The following is a 25,942-nucleotide window of genomic DNA, read 5'->3' on the forward strand; positions in this document are numbered from 1 at the left end:
GTGAATGGGCTTATTAAAATAAAAAGCCACCACCACAAACATTTTTATGCAGCTCATAAAACAAAATAATCACTGCTGCAGCAAATCAGTATTGATACAAAACTTTATTTTCACAATATCAAAATTGACAGAGCTAGAGCAACCCAGAGATTAAAATGAATTAAGAGGGGAAAAATAAAGAATATTGTGACTTTTCTTAAGTTAGTTACACATCTGGCGTTTACTTGTAATGGTGCTGAGCAGCAGCACTTAGAATGGTAAATAACGCACGCAACAGATGACAGACAAAAACGGAAGAAAAATAAATGGAAGAGGGGCATTTTGTATTTTCTTCCATCAGCAACAGTTATACAAAGTCAAAGACAATAAATGCACTGAAGGACTTCCTTAACTGATAAAATTTGTAAAATCTCCTACAGCTGTATATCTCTGAAAAAGAAAAATAATTGCTCCATCCAAAAAAATTCTAAAACTAAATGAGAATATTAGTCATAAAAAATAAAAAGAACACTAGAAAAGAGTTGAGCTGAAAAGAAGGTTGTATCTACACAGAATGAGGAGGGACACAGACGGAAGAAGTTGGCTGAAGGCTTAAGAGCAACCCCCAAACAAATGAGAAGAAGCAACAACAGTCATGGGCCCAGGATCTGCCACTCCCTTCCACTTTTCACTGCGATTCATCCGTCAGGCTCGGGCAAAAAATTCAGCTCTTCAGACTGCAGCTGTGCGAGAGCTCTGCAGGATCGGGCGGGTTTTCTGTCTGCTTCGAGTTCAGGCTGAGAGAATGGTCCGGCAGCAGGATGGAGGGTGTTTGGTGTTCAATGGTACCAGAATTTGACACGTGATGGCTGGCTGTTCAAAGACTTTACAGGAAATAGTCAGCTACTGGCTTCTTGGAAGGGATGCCTCTGGTCTCCTGCGGTGCCGCCTCGAATATGATGAACTCTCGCTGTAAGTGCTCGTCGAGCTCCAAGATGGCTGCCACGTTTCCACACCTGGTAGTCAAGAGAGGCAAGAGAATTCGTTTGGTCATTCTAAACCAATACAATGAGCTTAGGTTGAAAAATTACCTTTGTTTAACGTCATAGATCACACTGCATGCTGAAAACATTGCTTACCCCCTCCAAACACTTCATCTGTAACTAAAACTGAACTCCAGACATGTTTGACCCAGCTGAAGACGCGCTAACTACTGCGATTCAGAAAAGCCATAGTTACAGCAATGAGAGATTCTGCAGGAATGGCTTTCATACGTCACACATTCCAGATATCAGACTAGCTTGTGACGCACTCACTTTGTTTTGGTTTTCCTGCATAGATGGTGTCGCGCTGATCTTCAGCTCAGATGCTTGGTGGTAACAGATGGAATAAACTTTGTGGTTAGCTCTACCGTCTCTGAGTTCGGGGGAATCTCTAGCATGGCTGGCCTTCAGCCTGTGGTTTGTTATGGCAGGAATCATCAAACGGTTTTACTTTCACCTCAAAATCAAAACATCCACTTTATTCCTTTTAACTTTGTGCTTCCTGCATAGATCTTATCAAGGTGATTTTCTTTTCGCACATGACCTGAAAGTGAATTTTAAGACAAGCCATGTTTTAACATTTGTTAATTGGGTTAGAACTGTCTATGTCTGCATCTCAAGGAATCCAAAAAAAAAAAAAGAAAAAGTATTTTTCTCTCCTACCTCTAAGCAAAATGCTGGCTAGAGATAAATATATTTAAATATGGCTGGTTGGATGGACATGACACCGTCTGTTATGTTCACATTGATGTTAGTGACCAAGCCTAGTGCAGGGGACAATGTGATATTGGAAAAGAAGGAGCTATGTGAGGGAAATTATTGTTCAATTTTAATCCATATAGTCCTTGAAATTATTTAAAAAAACAATTTCATTTTATAAGTTCATGCAGCCCCAGGTAAAAGTCACTTATACGTAGTGAAGGATCATGTAGCAGGACAGCTGCAAGCCTGTGGCAATAAGCAATGAATCAATTAATCGCACGATAAATTAAAGGTAGCTCAATACATTCAATAATTGCCGATTAATATCTTTTAGAGACACTTCATAATCCATTTTATTTATGGTTTTGGTTGCTGGTGGGTTTTATTATTTTTATTTACCGTTTTTGGTTGTTGTGTTTTATTGAATTTAAAATGTCTTCCTGTTCCAGTGTGGAGTGTTCTGTACAAAATTCAAGTTTAGAACTCTTTCAGAAGGCAAACCTGCATTATTATACCATTATCATTATATTAATTGAAAATGGTCTCAAAATGACAATATTATGATTTATTGTAATAATTTCTGGGACAATTTATAGTCCAGTAAAATGTATTATTGTGACAGGCCTAGACAGTTGTTCGGTGTGTTTTATATCGGTCTGAGTTTGCCTTTGGATTATAAAATTTCAATTGAACATAGTGACCAAAAACACACTTTAAACACTGCAAAATATGAATCGGCTGTCGGCTGTCCAGTCAACACTGAGCTGGACCCAACTGAAGCCCCACCTGTAGCAGTAGTTGGGTGCTGACCACACAGTGAGGACCGTCTCATTGAAGTGCCACTTGTAGCCCTCCATGACCAGCTGGTGGGCCCGGCATATCATGTGGATGTCATTGGCGGCGTTAAACTGAGCCACCACGTCACTCCCAAACAGGTAGCCGGCTCCTCTAGGACTCACCCCCCACCCTGTGGTGTCTGAGAGCAATGAAAGAGAAACAAAAACATCAGCAGGAAAACTCCTCCCTCCCTCATGGAAGCGCTGACTGGCTGGAACGTTAGAAATTAGAGAGGTTGAAGAAACCTGCAGATGGATACCTTCAGGGTCTGACCACAGAAGGTCACACATGGGCCCATCATGAGGCACTTCCTGTTTCCTATCAATGGTCCTGATCTGGTCCAGTGTCTGGATGGAAGGAGACAGGCCACCATGCACGCAGAAGATCTACGACACACACCAAGTCACGTTAAAGTGGTGCGGTAAAACGCGACCAGTCAGAGCTGAGCAGTGAACACATCTCACCTTTCCATCAATGATAGCAGAAAGCGACAAGTAATCAAATATCTCTGTGCAATATCTCCACACGGTGACGGAGCCATATTTGCGGAGGCACTCGTCGTAGAACCCATAGACCTGGGTGATTTGCCGGGACTCGTGGTTTCCTCGGATTAGGGTTATCCTATCAGGGTAACGGACCTGATGTGAGAACAAGAGGAGGTTGGAAGATGAAATGGAAGCACAGAAATACAAACTGAGGAATATTTATTTTTATTTTATCTTGTCTACAATTGCTACTCAGTGGTGGTTGTTGTGTGTCTTGTCTCTATGCTGGAACTGCAAAATAATTTCCCTGCTGGGATGAATAAAGTAATTCTATTCTATTCTATTCTATTCTATTCTATGTGATAGTTTCATGTTCACCTTAAGAGCTAGCAGCAGAAGAAAAGTCTCCACGCTGTAGAAGCCACGGTCCACAAAGTCCCCCATGAACAGGTAGTTTGTCTCTGGAACGTCACCGCCAACCTGTTGAACATTAATAACAGGACAGCACTGTCAGTACAGATCACCTTCATTTCACTGAGGGGGAGCAGTGTATGAACCAGGTTCATACAGGTTGTAGTTAAACCCTGGGGTAGGTGGGGGAGGCATGAGAGAGCCGTCAGTACTGACCTTCCAAACACAAAAGCCCAGCCACTCTGAACTACAGCTTCCTTCCTAGCTAGTGACTAAAACACATCGCTCCTCTTTCTCTGATCTGTGCTCAGAAACAAACACAGCTCTCATCTCTCATCTCTGTAAGAGGGAGCAAAATCAAAACCCTCAACTTATTGATCTGTTTATGAATCAACAATGAATGAGGCCTGATGCCCGCTGTGCTGAGCTGACAATAAAAAGAACAGATTGGAAGTATTTTTAATGCAGACACTCGTCATCTGCGAGGAAAGGCAGCATGTCCATAAACAGTTCAACATGATCTGGGCTCAAAATGTTGGTCCAATTCTTTTGATACAGAATCTGAAACTCAAATGGAAATAAAAAGGCAGTTAAAGCTCCATAACACTGGTCAACAAAAAATGTCCAAAGAATACTTTTGTAACCCTCTACTGTAACTTAAATGTTTCTTTACATTTTAAAACAATGTTGGTAAATATTGCTTTTGCATAATATAAATTTTGAAACATGGTTGCCAAGGAAATAAAGAACTTAAACAAGAAAAACCTTGATTATGAGCTCCATTCTAATTTTGACCTTTCAACAACAACAACAAAAAAATCCACATAATGGTCACATTTTCTCTCTTGACAGAATTTGAAGCAAAAACAAATCAAGCAGTCCTTCTATCCCAGTTTCAGGCTGCAGGACAGCAGCTGGGATAACAGATCAAAACCCGACTCAATCATTTCATTTTGATTCTGGACGTTGTGTTGAACGTTTCATGGTGGCCGTAGCTTTGGGGATCCGTCCACAGACTGCATTCAGAGCTACTCACTATGAAAAACAATGAGTGGTCAGAAGGAAGGGTGAAAGATGGAGACTTACTCTGAACAACTCCTTCAGGTCATAGAACTGTCCGTGAATATCTCCACACACCTGCAACAGGAGAAACATTTTTAAAAAGACTACATGACACAAACTATCAATCTAACACATGCTGGATGTTCCTTACTGTGACAGGAGAGTCTACCCTCTGAACGTTGCTTTCTTCAACCAGAATCTCTCTGAAAACATATTCAGATGAAAAGGAAATTAGAATGTTATTTATCTATTTTATTTAAAAGAATAAAAACCTGTAGGGATGTTTGGACAGTAACTCCTCCACCAGTCACTTTCTACAGGGAACAGCCAGCCTTTCCCACTGCAGGAAGGAGCTCAGCTCCTACTCTGTATGTGCTGTTTAGACTGCAACACCCAAATATCCACTCTGCATGTGAACTTGGTATTAATAACAGTCTCATAAATTTAAACTTTATAGAAATTAATCAGTCATGACCTAACCACCTAATTCCTGCTGCAGACACAGAGTCCAGCACTGGGCTTCTTAATGGATTACATCGCATCTAACATTCACCTCTGACCACTGAAGAGGCCAGTATAGTCAAAGTAACAACAGAATTGCTCGTTCAGGATTTTATTAAGAGGTAGACTAAACCTACAGAGGTTAAAAGAGCCAATAAATGAAAACTTCATCTGATTGGGCAAATGATCATTAAAGAAATGAAATGATCAACTTTGGTCAAAGGTCAGCAGACATTATGTACAGATAAAAATCTGTTTATCCATTTTATTCTCAAAGAACTAAAATAATGGTGACTTATTATACAATAAATTGGAAACAAACCTTCATTAAAACTGCTTTAACAAACGTCCACCAATCACAGAGGAAGAAGCCAAGCAGTGCTGCATTTCATGACCATCTCAAAAGCTAACATTCTGATGTGCACCCACATTATTTCTCCTAAAGAGAACACAATATGGGCTCTCATATGCACAATATCCTTTGCACAAAAAGAAATAATGTCACACAACTAGAAAGTACCTACAGTTATATATTCAGAATCTCCATAACAAAAAGTTATTAGTAAGCTTTATATGATCATGATGTTCACTTATGATACTCCCAATCAAAGCAACACTGAGTTATATGTTTGCATCACTTTTCCAGTTAGTTCTAAGACGACAAACAGATGCTGCATTTATATTTCAAATTGTGACCGAACATAATCACAGTAATGTTTCCCAACATAGTTGCAAAACTACATGGAACAGCTTGATAAGGAGCAAAGTTCGTTGTTCCAACGATATCTGGGTTACTGAGGCTCCGTCATACAGTCAAGTGTAAAATTTGTTATTTCACCTCACAATAACACTAGAAAAGTTAGTAAAAACATTTAAACGAATGATTGCCCATCCACAGGACATCTAAACATGTCAGAAAGGATCCCAATCTACAAATTGATACCCGTCTATTTAATAACTGCTTTTTCTGCAACTGTAAGAAACAAAACCAGAAAAAATAAGAAATTAAAGCCTTAAGAGATAAACACTTTTGTCAAATATAGAGTAAACAATTCCTAAGTATAAAACATATGCAAATATAAAGGCTGTCCAATAAATGACAAGTTTAATTTTACATATATGTAGCCACTTTCAATGCAGCATGAAACGTTTTAGAATGTAAAGAGGTGGAAAAGTTCTTAAGTCATTAAGAGACTATAAGTTGTCTCATTTCCAAAACAGCCAAAAGCAACTTTTTCTATAAAAACTGTTGAGATGAAACCCTAGAATTTAAGTTTTTCCAGTAGCTGGACAGATTATTCATAATTAGAGTGAATCTATCGCACAAGTCATACTGTTATCACAACACTCTCCAACATTTCTGCATGTTACATTTTTCATTAAAATTTTCTATCCCTACTTACAAACAGAAAATGCTATTATTATTATTTTAGAAGTGAAATGCCCAATGTACTCCTTTGCCGACACAGTTTTACAAAGCAATGAAGATTTACTATCATTTCTTGAGACGTTTTAATGCGATTATGGCCCGATGCAGTACTATGGCGGTTTCTGATTAATTTATATCTACTGCTGCACTCACCTGGCTTTGGCACACAGTGCTTTCACTTCATTTTCCTTGATGAGCTCACAGCGTCGGAGCTGCTCTATCTGTCGGTCCAGGTCGCTGATGTCCCCCATTGTCACACACATAGAGCTGTTCACACTGTTCACGTTTCACACACCGGGATCCCTGAATGCTCGGCTCCTCCAACCCCACAGCAACCGAGCCAATATCCAGCACGGGAAGAGGCCGGAGGTCCGCTGCAGTCACAGAGTTCTGAGCAAAACAAGCTGAGGGGGAAATAAAACAAGGCTATTTATTCAAATGCAAAATAAACAACCTCAACATTCAAAATAACCAGCTTTGTATGTGTTGTGAGGCTACGTATACGCGAAGTCCAGTGTGCTTTCTAAAAAGTAAAACAATCGTAACTTCAAAAAAGTCTTAAACGTGAAACAGACAACAAATGTGGCAGTAAAGTTATAGGTTATTTCTTGAGGAATGTGAGGCCTATGAGCGCAGCTTAACCTATGCTAGCCACTAGCATGTTAGCTTACATCACCTCTAATACGTCAGAGAACAACTGATTCTTTGAGAAGTAAGCCAACCATTTTGTTCAGAAATTTGTCATAACGGTTGGACAAACGCCTCACAGTGGACACCGACCACCTCCCTGTATTCGATGGCCGGTTGTTTTAATGAACTGTGTCAATTTGAGAAGACGAAAGGCTGTAGCGCCTGGTTAACTTTACATTCGGCGAAAACGCTGGTTAGCTTTCCTTGGCTAACTTCACTAGCAAGACACTACCGCTAGCGCGGTGAGCAAATCGCGTCTGAATCGATAAGACTGTAAAAACGTAATTACCGTGTCTCTGAAAGTTTGAAAAACAGTCATCAGCGTTACTCTCCGTAGATGGCTGATTGTTTCTACTCGTTCACCGGCTCCACTCCCTCCCCCGGTATCGTCTTTGCCGGTTCAGTCCTGCTGTGATCACCACCAACGTCAACCGCTCCACCTTAACTTCCGGTGCGGGGGACGCGCGTTGCTCTAATTTTCAACCGGATAATCAGTATGTGACTGGAAAAGCTTACAAACCAGGTTAAAGTACATAGAAATAGAAATCTATAGAACGTGTGACTGAGTCGTAAAGACAATTCTGTTTTCAAGGCTGTGGTCAAAAATCTTCTTTTTTTTTCCTTTTTGATTTTAAAGAAACGGAGATATATTTGGTGGTACTTGTTTGATTGGTCAAAATATATTTATTTTCTTTGTCACTGGCTAAGAAACTAAGGAAACGTAGTCACTTAGTCCATTTAAAAAACTGATTCTAAATTGTTAGAATCAGTTTTCATTTCAATGCTAAACTGAAAATCCACTATGTCTGCAGTGTATGTACAACTTTGTCATGCAGCTGCAGGGATGAACTGGTTTCTGCATGTTTATCTGTTTCTCCATAAATATATTCACATACACGTCACTAAACAGCCTTCTTTAATGGTAATCTGTAAATTCCATTGGATTATAATTCAGAACTGAAACATGATTTCATTTTGTAAATCCAAGATTGAGATTCTGATAGGTTAATGGAACAATGCTACTGTATTTACTCTGCAAATGATGAATACTAACACTGTTAAGTACCACTAAAGTCTGTTTGGGTCACCAGTAGCACTTGTACCATAGTTTGACATTAATGCACCACAAGGCATTCTCTGGTGTTATGGAATTAGTATGAACATTTTCCACAGCACTAGGAACTATTTATTATTATTATTATTATTATTATTATTATTATTATTATTATTATTAATAATAATAATAATAATAATAATAAACACCATCTAAATTTTTATTTTAGAAGTTTTTAAAATGACCATTAAAAGAGTATTTTATCAGTTCTTTTGGAAGTCTCCCTTTATGAGAACATTTTTAATAACTTGTATCCAGTGTTACTGTAGAACAAGAGCCACAGAAAATTAAAACATCATTCTTTATTCAACAAATGAAGATAGACATGGGCATAAAATCATACACAAACTCATGATAAAAATAGAGCATGTCAGCCATGGCTTTATGATCACAACAGTAGGAATGAGCACACTGGTTCGTTTTTGGAGACATTTCTGAGAACACAAGGCACATCTTCAAAAGCTTATCGGTGCATGATGTAACTATTTTCTTGTGAGTAATAAGCTAATTGTATGTTCATAACTAAAAGTTGAAAGCGGATTAAATTTGACTCATTATAGCTCTGAACATTGTTCAACGGGTGGGTTCATTGATCCAGTTGGACCACTGACACCCTTACAATCAATCCAAAAGTTCCCAAAAGTTTAACGCAGTTAATGTAGCAACAAGTGCTAAAAAAGAAAAAAATGTATAACTCCTAGTAGAAACTAAAAATGGTAGTAAAGGCTCATTTTTGAAGCAAAAACTTGATTGAACCTTTTTAAAGGCACTGTAAAACTCATCTAATGACAGAGCTTCCAGCTTGCTGTTCAGATTGTTTAGTCTAAAGGTTAGGATATCATTTATTGAAAAAAATGAGAGGTTTTTCCATTTCCAAAGTTTTATTTATTGGCATATTAGTGCTCTTCTGATATCTATAAATATCTACTGAGAAACTGATATATTTCAAGTTTATTTGATGAGGAATGTTAAAAAGGAACCATTGTCCTGTTAACAGCCCAGTCCCTGATTAGGCTGCAAGAAGTTAACCTTTAAAACTAATAGTACAAATAAACCTGTTTAAAACTAACATTAAAATAATACTTCAATACTATCTGGTATATATTTAAATACAACAAAAAAGAATCAAGAATTACTGTTGTTTATTTATAAATCAGTGAAAAACTTAGCACCACGACACATTAAAGATCTGCTGGTGTATCAACCTTCCAGACCTTTCAGGTCTTCTGGTTCTGATTCTGATCTACATCCAGAACCAGAACCAAACATGGAGAAGCAGCATTCAGCTTCTATGCACCACAAAGTTCTTATCATGTTAAGCACTTTGAATTGCCTTGGTGCTGAAATGTGCTGTACAAACAAACTTGATTGTTAGATTTAATGAGGTGCTTAGCTGCATCTCTGCCGTCTGTGTCCCAGTCAAAGGTTAATATTTTCCATTTCTATTGATTGAAGTTTGCAGGAAAGTAAGAGCTTTTATCAATCAAACACTACCACGCCGGTGCGTTCAGGTCCAAGTGCTTTCAGTTAACAGTGAAAATGTGAAGGTCTTTAAAACGCAAACATGAAGAGCTATTTTTTAACATCAATGTTTCAAAAGAATGCAGCAGAAAATGCTTTTAAGCAAATGTTCCAGTTCACAGGAGCCTGTGTTACCCTTCCTGAAGACGTTACTGACTGACTGATCATAGAATACACTTCAGACAATTAATCTGTACAAAGGATATCAGACTTCACATCACAGTTAAACTGTCACTGAATGACATGAAGCAGAATCAGCCGAAGTAGCTCTAGGTAACAACACATTATTTAATGAGTTTCTTAAATTTGTTGTATGGGGCAGACACAATATAAGGCAGAGGTTCTCAACGTTGTCAGTATTTCCATCTGGACTTGTGAATCCTAAAATGTCTGAACTGTTCTGGGAACCATTGCTGATGTCAGTTTTCTTCTCAACTGCAGAGGATTCAGCAACTGGTCCTGCTGAATTCAGGGGGGATTCTTTATGTGTAGATGAGGATTTTTATGAACGAGTTATGTGTTGTATTCTAAGTCCCAATCTTTAAAGAAATTGTTAACATAGAGTCCTCCTCTATGTTGGTTATTCATCAAGTTGGGGGGTGCGGGCGCTTCGTCACAGGGAACAGAAGTAGCTATGTGTGGGGAAAGCTGCAGCTCCAGCCACAGCTATTCCCAGACTGTCTCCCACACTGGACGTTGCCATGGCAAACTCTCTGTATCTGCTCTCAGTCTGTGGAAGAAAGGACATTAGTCAGGAAACGCTTAGAGGTGTGTTTATGTGAAGATGCAGACAAATGTTTGGCCATCCTGGTAAAGATGTGGATCAAATGTAAACATCTTTTAATGCAGAAGAATCATCTCAAACTCATTTTGTTTTTTTTAGAAAAATTCACTCTTTAATTAGAGTAAATTTACTACGAGGGACAGATGAGAGGGAATAATTAAATATTTAGGGGGAAATTCCCCACTGACATCTTTAGCAACACCCCTGCAGATGATGTACTGCACAGCCTCCATCCTCTAGTGGACACTATCATTTCACAATAATGAAGCAAACAGAGAGAAGGATGTTTGATCAGTTTTATATTCATTTATCAATATATTTTGAGTTGCTGAACGATGCAAAGATAATCATATCTATTAATAAACAGAACCTGACTCCATTGTTTCATCACTAGGACCAATTGGAATGGATGGATTATGGTTTGACTTTTTTTTATAAAGTGCCTAGAGATGACTCGTGTTATGAATTAGAGCTACATTGATAAACTGGACTGAATTGATATTTTTTAGTTCACTGCTAGAGTAAACCAGATTTGTATTTAGATCCTCCTGGTGTATCGGGGAATTCAAGATGCCATGCTATCAAACAAGCTCCCACAGTGCTGGCAGCTAAACAGGCCCACAGCATCACTGCTCCTCCTCCGTACATAGTGTGCATTGGCAGATGTTTAAAACAAACACACCTGCAGTGGCTCAATATGAGTCTCATCTGGCCAAATCAAGCACTACCAGTTAAGGTCAGAGTTTACCAGGTCTGTACCCCAACAATTGTGACTGTGGTAATGTTTTTATTGAAAAGTATTTCCTAACATGTCTTTTCCACCCAACTGAATTTTGGCGAAATATTCTCATCGATTTGTCTCTCATCTTCTACAAGATTTATGCTTCTGCGATAAATGATGAATTAATTTTAAGTGGTTTTTTTTACCCATTTTTACCAAGAGGCAACAAATTTGTCCACAAAAGTAAATATAAACAAAGAAAGTCAAAACAGTAAAAATATGCATTCTTCAACTTGAAAAACAAGCAGACAGACAGACAGACAGACAGACAGACAGACAGACAGACAGACAGACAGACAGACAGACAGACGACCTTACCTCCTTGCTGATGAAGTGGAAGGTGTTTACATAGGCTGCTCCACCCAACAGACCCTCATAGAGAATAATACCAAAGACAATCCAGATGCTGGGCAGAAACTGGAAGAGCACAGCAAAGATGAGGAATACTGCGTTCACCACCTGCAGAGAGAAGGACAGGGAATAAACATTAAGCACAATCTTTACAAAAGACAGTGAAACTGCAGAACTTGAAGCATTCACACATTCTATGCTAAAATGATCATCGATATAACACCTATTATCTATGACTTGCTTGGAAAGTCTCAGCTGAGCAGCAGCTGCCATGCCTGTTGGCATGAGACATTTCTGATCCTTTGCTGTGTGGTCAGTCACTTCGGCTCTGACTGTCCTCTCTGTACTGTTGCCATCCAGCTAATATGCTTTCCTTTTGTCCAGCCAAAAAGATCTTACTTGTTCATATCTTTTTTTTGTAATCTACTTTAACGAGTCAACATGTACACTGATATGTGTGTAGTCCATCTGGAATGACTTCATTATCTCAGGGTAAACCTCGCTGTCAGACTGAGAACTTTTGTTGAATGTTTTCTATTTGAGAATTTACAACATGACCAGCTGCAAGTTGTTGGATCAATTAATAAATATTTTTTAGGGCAAGCAGGAAAACCCAGACCTCCATGTCCTTAGCAACACTCTTGAGCTCAATCTGGGATACTCCAAGGCATTCCCAGGTCAGAGTGTAATCTGGGTAATCTGGGTAATCTGGGTCTGCCCTGGAGTCTCTTCACAGTGGGACAAAAACAAAATGCCATCATTCAGGATGACAGTGTAATACGATACAGATAAGCTGTGAAAAAAATAGAGCTCCTCTGCCTTCTCCCAGTGCTCCCAACTGCAGAAGTCCGTTGCTAAGAAGTAGCCAATCAGAGTCAGAAGGAGGTCTTCTGGATTTTTGGTTTTCCTGTAATGGTGAGTTGTTTCATTATTAAGTGCAAACACCAGGGTGATTGGCAAGTTTTATTTAGATGGATTTCGATTGAGAAACGGTTTCAGAGCCCCTGGACTAGTCTGAGGTTGAATTTTTCTTCTTTCATAACCAGGTAAAAAATTACATAATCATTTATTTTTTTCTGTCCCACTGTAAGAAACACAAAATACTTTATCCCTACAGTCTCAGCAGAAGGTAGTGTTTATTGGTGTGTTATGCATCTTTTGTTTTAATTTCCATAGCAACTGAAATATTACAAGTAGAAAACATTCATCAAATATGTTTCCACTAATAAAGAAACGTCTGCTACAGTCAACAATAAATCTGTCATCTAAGTTTAATAACTCATGAAGAATAAACCAACAAATACTGAATTATTGTATTTTTTAGAGAGAGATTCCACCTGGTGTCTTTTTCCACCAGCTGGCCCTTCAGGGAGCCTCCTGCACTTATATAACAGGAATTATTTCTAATTCCGTTAAGCAGATATTACCATATAAGATTCTGCTGTAGTTGATAAACCTTAAGCTGGCTACAAGTGCAGTTACAAGTTACCATGGTCACTGACAGCTGATGCACTTCTAGATTTGTAGTTGGTCCATTTCTCACCTGCAGTAGCGAGAAAATCCAAGTTTTCCTGAACTTTTTCAAACGCAGAGAGGATCGGGACACAAACACACCAACCTGGTATAGGGTCTGGTACCTGAGCAAATACACAAACAACAATCAGAACCTTCCATCTGAATGATACAGATTCTAAAAATTAAATAAAAAGACGGTTTACTGACCAGCGATACTGTTCCGCATGTGATAAGGAAGAGTTGTGAAAAAACAGGAGCTCCATCTGACAAATACAACAAAAAGAAAATCAAAATTCTTCTCATAAAAATGTTTATAGTAATTTTATTGTTAAAAAGAATAATTTCTCCTTCATGATAGTTGGAGCTCATAATTCCAATCATCTCACACAAAATTACAGCATGCAGTGAGATGAGTGTGAGGCCAGAGGTCACTAAAGAGCTTACCAAGCCTTGGTTGATGAAGTACTCAGCAAAGTAGACCAGTCCCAGAGGAATAACAAACGGTAATAACAAGCCCTGTTCACAGGAACAATATGAACTCTTAGTGTTTGATGACAATGAAGAAAATTTTCCAAACGTGTGAGAGATGCACTTACCTTGATGACAGCTAACTTCTCCTGCAGGGTGACCGGTCCCATGGTCCTGTCCTCTGTTACAGTCAATGAGGAGAGAATAATCAGTCACTACACATGCATTCACTGTAGAGATCATCATCATCAGTACAGCTGTTACAGTTACATGATAAAATATTCATAATCATTTTACTCAGGTCACACTAAAGCTACAGACTTTAGTGTACTTTATTGGGACTGAATGTGACCAATCAACACACTCAACTGCGTTTAGTGTTGCCTCTGCTCAGACAACGCTAAACGTTTTGGCCTATATGTTAAATGTTTGGTGTGAATGAGAAGGAACATTTCAAATCCCCATAATTCCACCATCTCCACAATGAAGCAAGGTGGCGTTTACTGATGGGATGTTTTTCTTCAACAGGGAAGCTGGTCAGGCCTGATGGAAAGATGGATGGAGCTAAACCCAGAACATCAAAACATCCAGGTTTGGTTGGATGTGTGAAGGGTTTAATCTAAAGGTGGGACTTGAGTTAATTACAGGGTTAGACTGAATCAAAGTGCTACAGCCGATCAGTTCCTCATGTTTCAGGAACTCCTGATCATTCCTGGAACTTGTTTGTAGACCGTGGACGCTGACGTTAGCGTTGGGGACGTCTGTGCTGCTGCTATATGTTTAGAACTGAGAAGCTATTTAAGACTTGAATAGCTTCACTGATAGGCTAACTCCCTTTAGCACAACTTGAACACAACAATAGTCTTTTCCAGCATCTAATCAGACCAGGCACGTGCGGAGGGGGAGGGCGAGGGGGGCTTGAGCCCCTGCCCTTTTTATCCTTGATGCCCCTAATGCCCTTTTTGAGGTTTTTTTTCCAAACTTTTTTTTTATTATTATTTTTATTTTTAATCTGTATGTCAGAAGGCCTGCTTGTGTCCCTCAGCAATAATATTTAGCTAAATATAATAATTTAGTAAAAATAAACTAGTCTGGCTGCCCTCAGTCTAATAATGACTCTCAGAGCCTCCATGTTGTTCAGACACCAGGTCAATGGTGAGGAGGAGGAGGATCTGTGTCCTTTAACTATCAAATTATGGGCAAGAATATTTTTTTCATACACTGGTTGTGAATAAAAACGTAGGTCTGATGTTGACGTTAGAAAAACTTTCTATTTATATTTTTATAACTGTCCTTGCAATAGTGGGACAAAACCTGCCTCGCCCCTAAACACAGAAATGCTGCAGAGAAAACTTTTGACTTTAACTTCATCATTCTGCTAAAGGCCCGGTTCGCTACAGGCAGCTTGAGTCGGTCCACCGACAGATAGAAAGAATATCTGTCTTTATATCAGACATCCTGATATAAGACACGATACTGTCACCGTGAGTCGCAATGCAGCTCAAAGCGACGGTACCACCCGGTACCACCTGGTACCACCCGGTACCACCTGCTCTCTGTTCGCTCTGCTTCTCCTTAACGTTTCTACCAGGCGGGTTAAAGCCGCTGCTGACGGGATCTGGGCTGGAGGTCAGCGGCCGTAAATAGAAGTTATTGCAGAATCTCAAGTGTTAAAGGAAGATTCGGTCCAATTAGAGTCACAAAATAAACATCAGAGAAAATATTGTAGCAATAATTAGAACTGCAGCAAAAAGCCAAACATGCCACAATGAAATGAATCAAAATATCTCCAGAGCATCGGGGAACTGGCATAGGGGACACCGGGGAATTCCAGGTAGATTCCAGAGATGTGCATCGCAGCAGCTGTTCCTCCAGGGCCGGCCCAAGGTAATATGGGGCCTTAGACAGAACCCCCCCCCCGGAACCCGTCCTACTAAGAACCTCAGCATCACTAACATGTTTAAATATAGATAAGGTGAATCTGTGAGAGGAGACCAGGTTTATTGGCCGAGTTTAAAATCAATCACTGATTATTGGCTATTTGATGTTATGTATTTGTGAACAAACCCAACTCAAACACAAAGATTACACCATATTGTAGCCATGGTAACACAACAATCAAACTATCAAGATGATTCTTTAAACTTTTACAAAGTAAACTTCCTAATTAAATCCTAAATGTACTATTTATTTTTCTCAGCTGAATGCATTAAATTAAATGTAATAACATTGTCATTCTCTATAAATGATGCTACAGGTTTAGATCTATGATCTGTGTTACAATTAAACCATTTCTAGGGGCCCCTGAGTGTCTGGAGGCCCCTGAATGTCTGGAGGCCCCTGAGTGTCTGGAGGCCCCTGAATGTCTGGAGGCCCCTGAATGGCCCCTACCAGCAGCTACTGAGTTTTCTTTGCCTTGATATCTCAGTCTTATAATTCTAGATCTCAGAAGTTTAACATCAATCTATTATATAGAGTTAACCCCTTTGAGCTTTTGGATCTATAAATCAGTCTGCAGCCAGGTTGTTCTAGAGGTTAAATAGATATTATTAGGGCTTAATTAGTAAAATGGCACCAATTTTGCTTATTTCATAACTTTATAACCAGAGACCTTCTCTCCTCTGGTCTGTTTAACAGCTACAGTCTCAGATCAGCTCAGCCCTCCAAGACGGTCAGCAGCAGAAACAGAAACTTTATACCTGTTGGGGAAAATATAGACTAGATTTGCTTCGCATTTCCCCGCATGATGGCAATGATATAGTAGGATCCAATTAGATTCTTAATTAATATGGGTTGTTGCTGTGTTGTTGTACGGAGTTTTTGTTCAATGTGCCCCTTTTTTAAATTTGAGCCCCTGCCCCTCCATAGGTCTCTGCACGGCCCTGAATCAGATCAATCAATCAGTCAAATTTTATTTGTATAGCCCATTTCAGCAGCAAGGCATTTCAAAGTGCTTTACATCATATCAAACACAGAAACACAAGGCAACATAGAATCAACAATCAAAACACGACATTAATTCAGGTTCCATCATAAAATTTGTAATTGATTACATTTCAAATACAATCCTAAACAGGTGGGTTTTTAGTGGAGTTTGCATCCATAGCAGGTTTACCTGTTACACTCCTACTGTGTTATATGGAACAAAATACCTGTTGCTATTTTTATTCCCACTCACGCTCACAATCACACAGTTTAAAACGATGTAAACAGCAATTTAATGGGCTTCTGGCACAAGGCTCCATACACCTCTTTCATGGAATTTCGAGCAGAGACTCCATCGTCCCTCACTTATTTTTTTGTGCACTTCTATGGTACCTGTTAGTGTCTAGAATTTACAGATCTGTTTTACAAGCAGAAATGAACCTGAAGCAGCTTTGTTCTCCATCATTTTGTTTCACATCAGATTTTCAGGCGTCCCAGAAACACAGAACAAATATTCCGGCTCGGGTCTTTGGTATTCTCATCATAATACAGGTATGATAGTCAAGTATTCATTCTTTTTCTCTCTGCCTTCTTAAATCCAAACATAAGTAGTTTAGACTTCAACACATATACTTCTGGATTTTGATAACTGCTGTGTGTAAATGATTTACATTAATTATTATTATTATTATTATTATTATTATTATTATTATTATTATTCAAGATTATTTACTTGATGTTTGTTCTGTTGCTGAATTGAACTGAGATGAATCAGATCATTTAAAGTCCTAGAATGCTTCGTTAAATGACTCTTTAAGTTAGTAAAGATGTTCCATCAACCTCCCCCACTTATTGGTGACTTGCTTATTTTGTAGAGAATTAAACTGATATACAAATATGAACAGAATTTTTCCAGCAAATCAAGCTTACATCTAGATTCTTATCACTTGCTCTGAAAAATTAAAGCTAAATTAGTGGACAGCAACCACATTACATGATAACAAGCACGTCTTATGAAGAGGAAATGTTCATTTAGAGATTAATTACTTTCTAATCAAACCAAATATCAACACGTTTCCTCAAATAGAGAAACTGACATTTCAGTCAGATCAGATAAAACTAATGGAAAACGTGACACTGGCCAACTCATATTGATGGACAAACTCTGATATCACATTAACTGATTGACCAATTACAAAATCAAGCATTCTGGAAATTCTATGTTAATGTTAGACATTCTGGATGTTGTTGGATGTTGCTGGATGTTTTACCTGGAGCTGATGTCTCCAGGTCATCTTCTGATTCGTCCATCAGTCGCTGTCGTTCCTCTGAGTCCACAGGTGGACACTCTGTCTCTGACCTGCTCCACTGAGGTAGAGAAGGTTCAGGAACCAGCAGAACGAAATAGCTGGTGATGGAGGAAGAATACATACAAATGATGATTATGTTAGATATTGATTCTCCTTTGTAATGTGTTCCTACATGACATGAGTTTTAAGGGTGCACCCTTTTTCAGCCTACTGTCCCACAATAAAGCCCAATAAATCACTGAAAGTGCTTACTAGATTCTTCAACATATACCTGCTTTGCAAAAGTTTCCATACCAACAGACTTTCAGAGTGTTTATTTCATTGAGATTTATTTTAGTAAACCAACACAAAGTAGTCCAGAATCATAAAGAGCAAGAAAATATTTGTAAATTAGAAAAGTGTGCCTTTGTTTTCCTGCATTCATTCTGTTAATAGCTCATAGCACAGCTGCGTCTCTATCAGCTCTCCAAGCTTCTGAGCTCCCTCCTCACAGAGCAGCTCTCCAATGCAACTCCTTCAGACTAGCCAGGAGCAATTAGCAAACACCTGATGGAACTGCACAGCTACTGAACTCATAGTACTCAACTTCTATGCACCACAAATCTGGAACAAACTTCCAGAAAATTGCAAAACAGCTGAAACACTGAGTTCCTTTAAATCTAGCCTAAAACCCACCTGTTTAGAGCTGCTTTAGAACCATAATAATTGGATATTTGATGTGCTTTGATCATTTTGATGATGGCACTCATCAAAATGTAATCTTTGTTTCTGGTTTCTCAATTGTTGACTATATCTTGTTTTTATGTCTTTTTATTTATGTGTTTCTATGAGGTAAAAACTTTGAACTTGATTCAAACAGCTCTGAACAGCTTTATTACTGAAATGTGCTGTATGGCTAAACTTGTTTGATTGATTATACAAGCTAATTCTCAGAGCAACGCTGTGAGGAGCCATGCTGTGATGACTTCCTGAACTCAGAGTTTCAAGAGAAGGAGCTTTTGAAAAGACAGAGGCCTTTTGCAAGGAGTTAAATTAGTGAGTAAAATTTCTTTAAGTCATATATGATATATACAGCATTTTTATAACAACTGAAGGTAACAGTTACTTGATTGAGTGATACTGCCCCTTTAAGTATGTTGCAATAAGCAATTAATCACATGATAAATTAAAATGAGCTCTGCAATTTATATTCCGATGATTAACATTTTTTCAAGAGTAATTTTGTTTACATAAACCCAATAATCCATTTTATTTATTGTTTCATTTTGAAGTTGTTTTTATTTCTGTTTTTTTATTGATTGTTTTTGGTTGTTTGATCTTGGACACTTAAACATTAAACCAGATAACAACTAAAACTAAAACTGTCATGTTGACAGAACCATGCTCTTCAATATCTAGAATTAACAGCATGAGAACTTAAACATTTTTTCTAAGCTCAGCTTAAGTGGCTTGTGACCAAACTGAAACTGCGTCATCAGTTTGAAAAGGGAGAGACTGTCAGCATGTTTCTAACACTTCCTGAAAGCAGCTCGTTACAGAAGTAATACGTTTTTAACAGCATTTCAACACTTACCTAACTAGCATGGCAATCGGAACAATTAGCATGATGAGCAGTGTGGTCCGGGGGGAGAGATGTGCTTGGATGAGGCCTGCATAGAGGAGGGAACCAGCAACACCAGCAGCACCAGTGCCAGAACCCCATCCTTCCAGAACATTCCTGAGGATGAAGCCAGCAGAGTTACTAACCCCAAACCACACAGTGTAATGGATTACACTTAATATTATATACTGGAAAACGGAAAAGTATTCACACTCCTAGAACCCTTCCACCTTTCGCCCAAATATTTAAACCCAAGAACTACACAATATTAGAAAAATATGAAATATGCAATAATATTGTGGAATATTGTGATAATAGTACAAGTTGGAATAAATGAAATACTTAACAATATTAAGGATGAATTTGCTACATTGGAACTTATTAAACAAACCTGTTTCCATCTCGCCTTTAAAGAATTAACTTTTTTTTTTTTTGAAAAGCCAGAAAGCATCTCAAGTGAGCATGATTTTTTATGTTTTGTGAAACTGAGAAATTTATTTCAAATTTTGACATTTACATCAACCTTTTCTAATGTGATACTTCAAAATGTGCATAAAAAGCATTGATACCATACCATACCAACTTTATTTATAAAGCACTTTAAAACAACCACAGCTGATACAAAGTGCTGTACATCAAAACACAACATAACAATAAAAAAAAAACATAAAATAAAAACTTACAGTTTAAAAACAAAAACATACAATTTAAAACTAGATCCCGCTAGAGTTGAAAGCCAAATAAAATAGATGGGTTTTAAGACGAGCTTTAATAGAAACATAATATAAAGATAAAATGAAGCCACATAGTTCTGTTCTTTGTGACTGGGAGAATGCCTGGACATTTTAATCCAGCAGCCACAGTCCAGTGCATACAGTGGTAAAGCCAACTGACCAAGCCTGACCAAACCTGCCCGTCTTCTAATGACGAAGTGAGCGAAGCTCCGCTTGGGTTGAGACCCAAATGGAAGAACAAAAACATGCAGAAAGAAAATTTGGCATAATAAGTCTCCTTAAAGTATTTATTCATGTGTCATGAGTCACATTAATATGACATTCACCAACGTTATCACATGTTTTCTGCAGGTTGTAGAACAGGTCCCACTCTTGGTTATGAGTTTGATTCAGTTTAAGCACCTTATAAAACTCAAAAGAAACTAAGACATAGATGTTGGTTTTACCTGTTGAAGAAAACACTGAGTGACAGGAATGATAGTTCCCCCAGCCCAGAGCTTATACTTGCAAAGATCACTCCTGTAACAACACAGAGTGAGTCTGGTGTGAATGCAGGAACTTTTAGCACACATGCAAAGAAACCAAAAAGTTTATACAGAAACATCCCCACCTTAGCATTACTGTACAATTTCTTAATGTGCAGAAAGATGTTCTCTTAAGTGTCGTATTTATTTTGAATTTACAAAAACTACCAAAAAAATCTGATCTTTTGTCACCACAGACAAATGTTAGCCTGAAATGTTAGCCTAAACCGTAACACATAACCAACAGACAGTAGGAAGGAGCAAAGTGTTGGTTTGTGCTCTACGCTGTGCATAGAGGCGCCACTAAAACGACCACTGAATTTGTTTTCCAGTCAGAATTTTCTATATTCAAACAGATGTTTGTGCTTTGAAAACACACATCAATGTGTCTGCATACATCCCAGAAAGTACCTAGCTGCATCCTGCAGGCCACAGACAGTACTGTCTTGTTGCCAGCTTGTGACTGTGTGGATATTCATAGTATTCTGAATGTCAGTAAGTCAAGGAGAAGCAGACAGTTGGTGTCTCCACCATCAGTCATAGCATGTCCGGAGTGAGCAGAGGAGTATAAACACTTGGGGATCATTTTTGATCATCTCCTCCAACACAGAACATATTCTCACAAAGTGTCAACAACAGCAACAGCTCCTAGGGAAGTTCAATTCCTGTAGAGTCAGGAAAACATTTTTACTGACATTCTGCTGCGCTGTGAGGAACTTATCTATGTGAGCAGCTATTCTCCCGGCCTGTTGACCTTTGCCACATGCCTTCCCCTTCGTTCATAACCCACCTTCCTGTCAGACTACTATCATTAAAGGCCACTAGAGCCAGAAAAAAAACTTGGAAAACCATTTCAGTATAAATGTGTTTCTTTGTTGGTCTGATGTAATATTATAATTGTAAATGTAACGTTTCATTAACTGCAAGTCGAAAATGATAATAGCTAATAGAAATAATGGCTTTTAAACATTCATCTCTATGTAATTACTCTATATGATGTGTTTTACTTGGAGATAAAGTTCCTGAAATAAATGGACATTTCAATGATATTCCTTCTTTTATTTGAATGGATCACATTGTAGGTATATATGTACACTGAGTTATGACTTTGCATGCTTATGTATGTGTATTTACGTACATATATGTGCATGTGTGTATAAATCTTCCTTTACTGTTGCAGTTATTTAAAATGTAATTACTGACACATTTCATGGCGATCCATGTTTGCTTGTTTTTTGCTTTTATGTGTTAATTTTTTTTAAACGATTGTGTTTATGTTTGTGCTGCTTTGTTTTATCTTTAAATTTTCCCCCGGGGACAAATAAAGTTTTACTGAACTGAACTGAGTAATGTAGCAGTGTTTCATGATAAAATGGTAAATGGCTTGAGTAACACTTTATTTGAAGGGGTGGGCATAAGACTGACATTACACTGTCATAAACATAATGTAACATCTGTCATAAACATAAAGAAGTCTTCATGAATGATTACAAGTGTTGTTGTGAATTGTCATTAAGGAAATAATGACACAAAATTGACACTTTTAATTCACATTTTATGCAAAGTTTTACTGCAACTTTGCATAAAAATGTAGTTATTTACCAAATAATGCTAAGTTGACACTTTTAATGCAACTATTAATGCACATTTGCATTAAAAGTGTCAAAATTTTACATGCACTTCAAAGACATTATCTTTGTTGTTTCCTGGACTCGTGTAGCAGCAACATGCTGCTGTGTTAAAACTCTCAGTTTGATCATATCAGATCGCCTCCTTTGATAAAAAATGTTCACAGAAGGATGTATTAATAGCTGCACTTATCATGATGAGCTGCCTCAGGCTCATTTCAACATGAAGCTGTGATATCATATCTCTATGCATGCAAAGAAGATAAGGTGCAAACTAAACTGAAATGACTTAAATCTATCATCTGACTTCTCCATCATTATCAGCTTCACCACATATATCGAGAAGAGTTGGATGATCAATAATTACCAATAATACTTAGCCACACAGCAGAGGAAAAGGAAACAAGCAGGAAACTTGCTGCTGCCATGGCGACACAAAACAGCACCCGAAAACTAGAAATAATAAAAGAATTTGCTTTCAGAGTTTTGGAAAAGAATGCATCCTCAACTTAATTTTCAGAAAAATATAAACAATTCACAAACTGTTTTACTTGGAATGCTGTGAATAAAAATTAAGTAATGAAAAAAAACCCACTAAAACTTTCAATGTTCTTCCCATCAGATTTGTTTCTTAGACATGTCAAGCTTGATCAAATATACTGATGGAATTTGAAGTAATAGTGATGAACTCACCCATAGGGTACTTTGTGGATCACAAAGGGAGCCGAAATCTTGATGAAGAGTGTTGGAAGAATGTCAGCCAGCAGCACAGCCTGCAAACACACATTACAACTGCTTACCTTCATTCATTCTGATCTTACAGAACTAATTATGAAAAGTTTTTTTCCATGTTAAATACAGTGCCTTCCTAAAGTATTCATACCCAGTATCACATTTCCTCAAACTTCTAAGGATTTCATGTGACACAATAACAGAAGCTACTGTGAGGCTGTGAAGTGAATGGAAAAGGATATACCATTTTATGTTTGCAAAGAAAAATCTGAAAAGTGTGTTGTGAATTTGTATAAAGCCCCATTTAGTATTTTATTCCTGAATGAAGTTCCTTCAGAAGTCCCCTAATATAAAAACAGGCTTGTCCCTCCTGTTAAAACTGAAATGACACTTTGAATGGATTTTAACTGATTTTATTCAATAGGTTATATATACAGTATGTACCTATATATCTATATATACTTATATATAGATATATATATATTTATATATAGATATATAGACATATAGACAGAAAGTGCAAAAACTGCAGCTGAACCTGCAGTAGAGAACTGACATGATGGGCTGGATACAAAGACACATCATACTTCTGACTGTCAGTAAAACTTGAGAGAAGCTACTAATTATTTATTTTTGCCACCACTTTGACATTTTAACAACTGGCAATTAATAACCGTAATGTTAAACTGCATGCAAATGGAACAAAAGATCTATTACGACAACAACATTACTTCATTCATGATCAGCCTGATCTCAGCTGAAGCTCCATCAGCAAAACAGTTCCAAAATAAGCCTTCCCCTTGATATAAAGCATATGATCCCTTATGACTACATCTGGACATCTCATATCCATAGCCCCAATTAAATAATCTCAATAAGCAAACAAAAGCCCTTTAAGTTAGTGAGATCAGGTTATTTCCAGGATGCATAGAATACTCAGGAGGAAAACCCAAAAACAAATTATGCAATGAGGAAATGGGAAACCTTTGTGCTCGACCCAATTCCTATAAAAGTAAAAGAAAATGGCAATATGAAGTCATATTACTATTGCATATTGAAAAATGCCTAAACATTATGACAGCAGCTGCCTCTTATTGTGTGGTAAAGTGATGTTCCCAGTTCTCCACATCATCATCTGAATGGACCTTCCCATGAACACTTGAGTAAATTCATTTTTCATCTCTTTTTATGGGGTTTAAAGGAATGGAGCTAAACGCTTTGCTGTCTGATGCATCAGAACAGCCTGGAAATGATTTCCGAGGCTAATGGTGGATGTTACTGGTCTGGTCTGGTCAGAGGCAACCAGAGAGAGAGTCTCCTCTTACCCCTGTGCTGACAGGACTGCAGTCGTACCGACTGCTGTTGCTACGGTTTCCAGCTCGGAGACCCACAGCCAGCTGATCTGAGGCCTAGAATGTAAGGTTCACAAATGATCTTATGAAACGCCTTTCTAACCATTGATAACATACTGTTTATCCAATATGTGCTTTTAATCACAAATCACAATATTTGCTTCTTACAGTCACTGTTGAGTTTTTTGATTCTTGCTTTTCCAGGATGTCATGAGCCGCACTCAGCATGACCACATAAGCAAAGTTGTTGCAGAGTCCAAGGAGCCTGAAGAAGGAAAGAGACAAAAGGAGCACTTTTCATTATATACTGTATATATTACATATATATATATATATGTATGTGTGTGTGTGTGGGGGGGGGGCTGCACTTTGTAACTGCAGTTAAAGTTTCTTTAACTAATCTGTGCTGAATGCACAGCAGACGTTTTTAATTTTAGTCTATCACATAAAATACATTACGCTGCAGTAATATGGTAATAACCATATCACATGTTATGACAGTGATATGGTTACTTTTGCAAGACTCTTAAGCACAATAAATGACTGAAACTGTCTAGTTTCTATTCTTTATGAATAAGGAGGAAGTGACATTAGAATCACCTGATAGACAGGAGGAGGGCGCAGCTTCACTGGCTGGACTTTAGTTCTCAGACTTTCTTTTTACGTTTTTGTCCCTTTCAATATTATTAAACATATTAATCAGCCAGCCAGGCTAATATTACCAAAACAAACAAACAAACAAAAAAACAAGAGCCTCTTGCAGAAGCAGAGGCTCTTGTCTCTGCAGACATATTTTAGGATTTTATAAGTGAATACTCACCAAAAGCCGCACCAGTTGCGCCATTTAACGCAACAACCTGGAGACGACAGAGAAGACAAAGTGAAACAAGGTCTAATCCAAAGTTGGGTGAAACTGTCAGCTGGGTGACCCACCATTAGTACCAAGCTGCTCGGGTTGGTCCGCATTAATGCTGGCTGAGCGCTCCATGGTCCTAACCATGAAAACATCCACCGAAACAAGCTACCAAAACGTCCCAGAGTCAACGTTCACCAACATTCTCAGTTTCAAAAAAACAACAGAAGACTGACTTTGTCTACTGTTTACCCAAAAAACGTCACAAGTTGTGTGTTTCATTTGAAAATGCTCGCCTAGAAACACACCAGAGCCTTCCGTTCCTATGTCAGTGGCTGGAACGCCGCAGCGCTGACCCACGTGACTAATACAGAACACCGGCATTAATGTCAGATTAATTTGGGGCTGTAATTATAACATTTCCGGAGTGGATTAATGTTACAGTACAATAAATACATCTACGAAGCACTATGGAAAGAATTGAGTTAAGACATTTATAATGTGATTTTAAACTGGTTTAAATGTGTTGTATTCGTGTCCCTGACCCAGCTTTAAGCATAGTTTATATTCAGTAGGGTTCTGGTTGGGACCATTACAGAAGTCAGATCTGC

General features: G+C 38.2%; 2 protein-coding genes across 4 annotated transcripts; both read right to left on the reverse strand.

The window, feature by feature from the left end:
- Positions 1–85: 85 nt before the first annotated feature.
- On the reverse strand, positions 86–7,655 carry LOC116735524 (serine/threonine-protein phosphatase 4 catalytic subunit B). The gene is made up of 9 exons (XM_032587474.1): positions 7,429–7,655; positions 6,603–6,853; positions 4,671–4,722; positions 4,544–4,594; positions 3,425–3,526; positions 3,026–3,199; positions 2,821–2,947; positions 2,511–2,700; positions 86–995 (listed from the first exon to the last, which is right to left on the reverse strand). The coding sequence occupies exons 2-9, from the start codon at positions 6,710–6,712 to the stop codon at positions 866–868; spliced, it is 936 nt and encodes a 311-aa protein (XP_032443365.1). The 5' UTR covers positions 6,713–6,853; positions 7,429–7,655; the 3' UTR covers positions 86–865.
- Positions 7,656–8,540: 885 nt separating this feature from the next.
- cln3 (CLN3 lysosomal/endosomal transmembrane protein, battenin) lies at positions 8,541–25,655 on the reverse strand. 3 transcript variants are annotated; one of them, XM_032587473.1, is made up of 15 exons: positions 25,412–25,655; positions 25,299–25,335; positions 24,647–24,743; positions 24,452–24,535; positions 23,088–23,167; positions 22,762–22,847; positions 20,689–20,761; positions 19,482–19,625; positions 17,870–18,006; positions 13,802–13,854; positions 13,650–13,721; positions 13,413–13,468; positions 13,234–13,327; positions 11,758–11,798; positions 8,541–9,476 (listed from the first exon to the last, which is right to left on the reverse strand). In XM_032587473.1, exons 1-15 carry the CDS (start codon positions 25,476–25,478, stop codon positions 9,419–9,421), a joined length of 1,179 nt encoding a protein of 392 aa, XP_032443364.1. In that variant the 5' UTR covers positions 25,479–25,655; the 3' UTR covers positions 8,541–9,418. The 3 variants fall into 3 exon arrangements, with proteins under 3 accessions (XP_032443364.1, XP_032443363.1, XP_032443362.1); XM_032587472.1 differs by lacking the exon at positions 8,541–9,476 and adding an exon at positions 9,752–10,504 and having other exon boundaries at positions 11,658–11,798; positions 13,309–13,327; positions 25,412–25,653; XM_032587471.1 differs by lacking the exon at positions 8,541–9,476 and adding an exon at positions 9,752–10,504 and having other exon boundaries at positions 11,658–11,798; positions 25,412–25,651.
- Positions 25,656–25,942: the final 287 nt, after the last annotated feature.

Source organism: Xiphophorus hellerii, chromosome 16, assembly GCF_003331165.1.
Source record: "Xiphophorus hellerii strain 12219 chromosome 16, Xiphophorus_hellerii-4.1, whole genome shotgun sequence".
Lineage (NCBI taxonomy): Eukaryota > Metazoa > Chordata > Actinopteri > Cyprinodontiformes > Poeciliidae > Xiphophorus > Xiphophorus hellerii.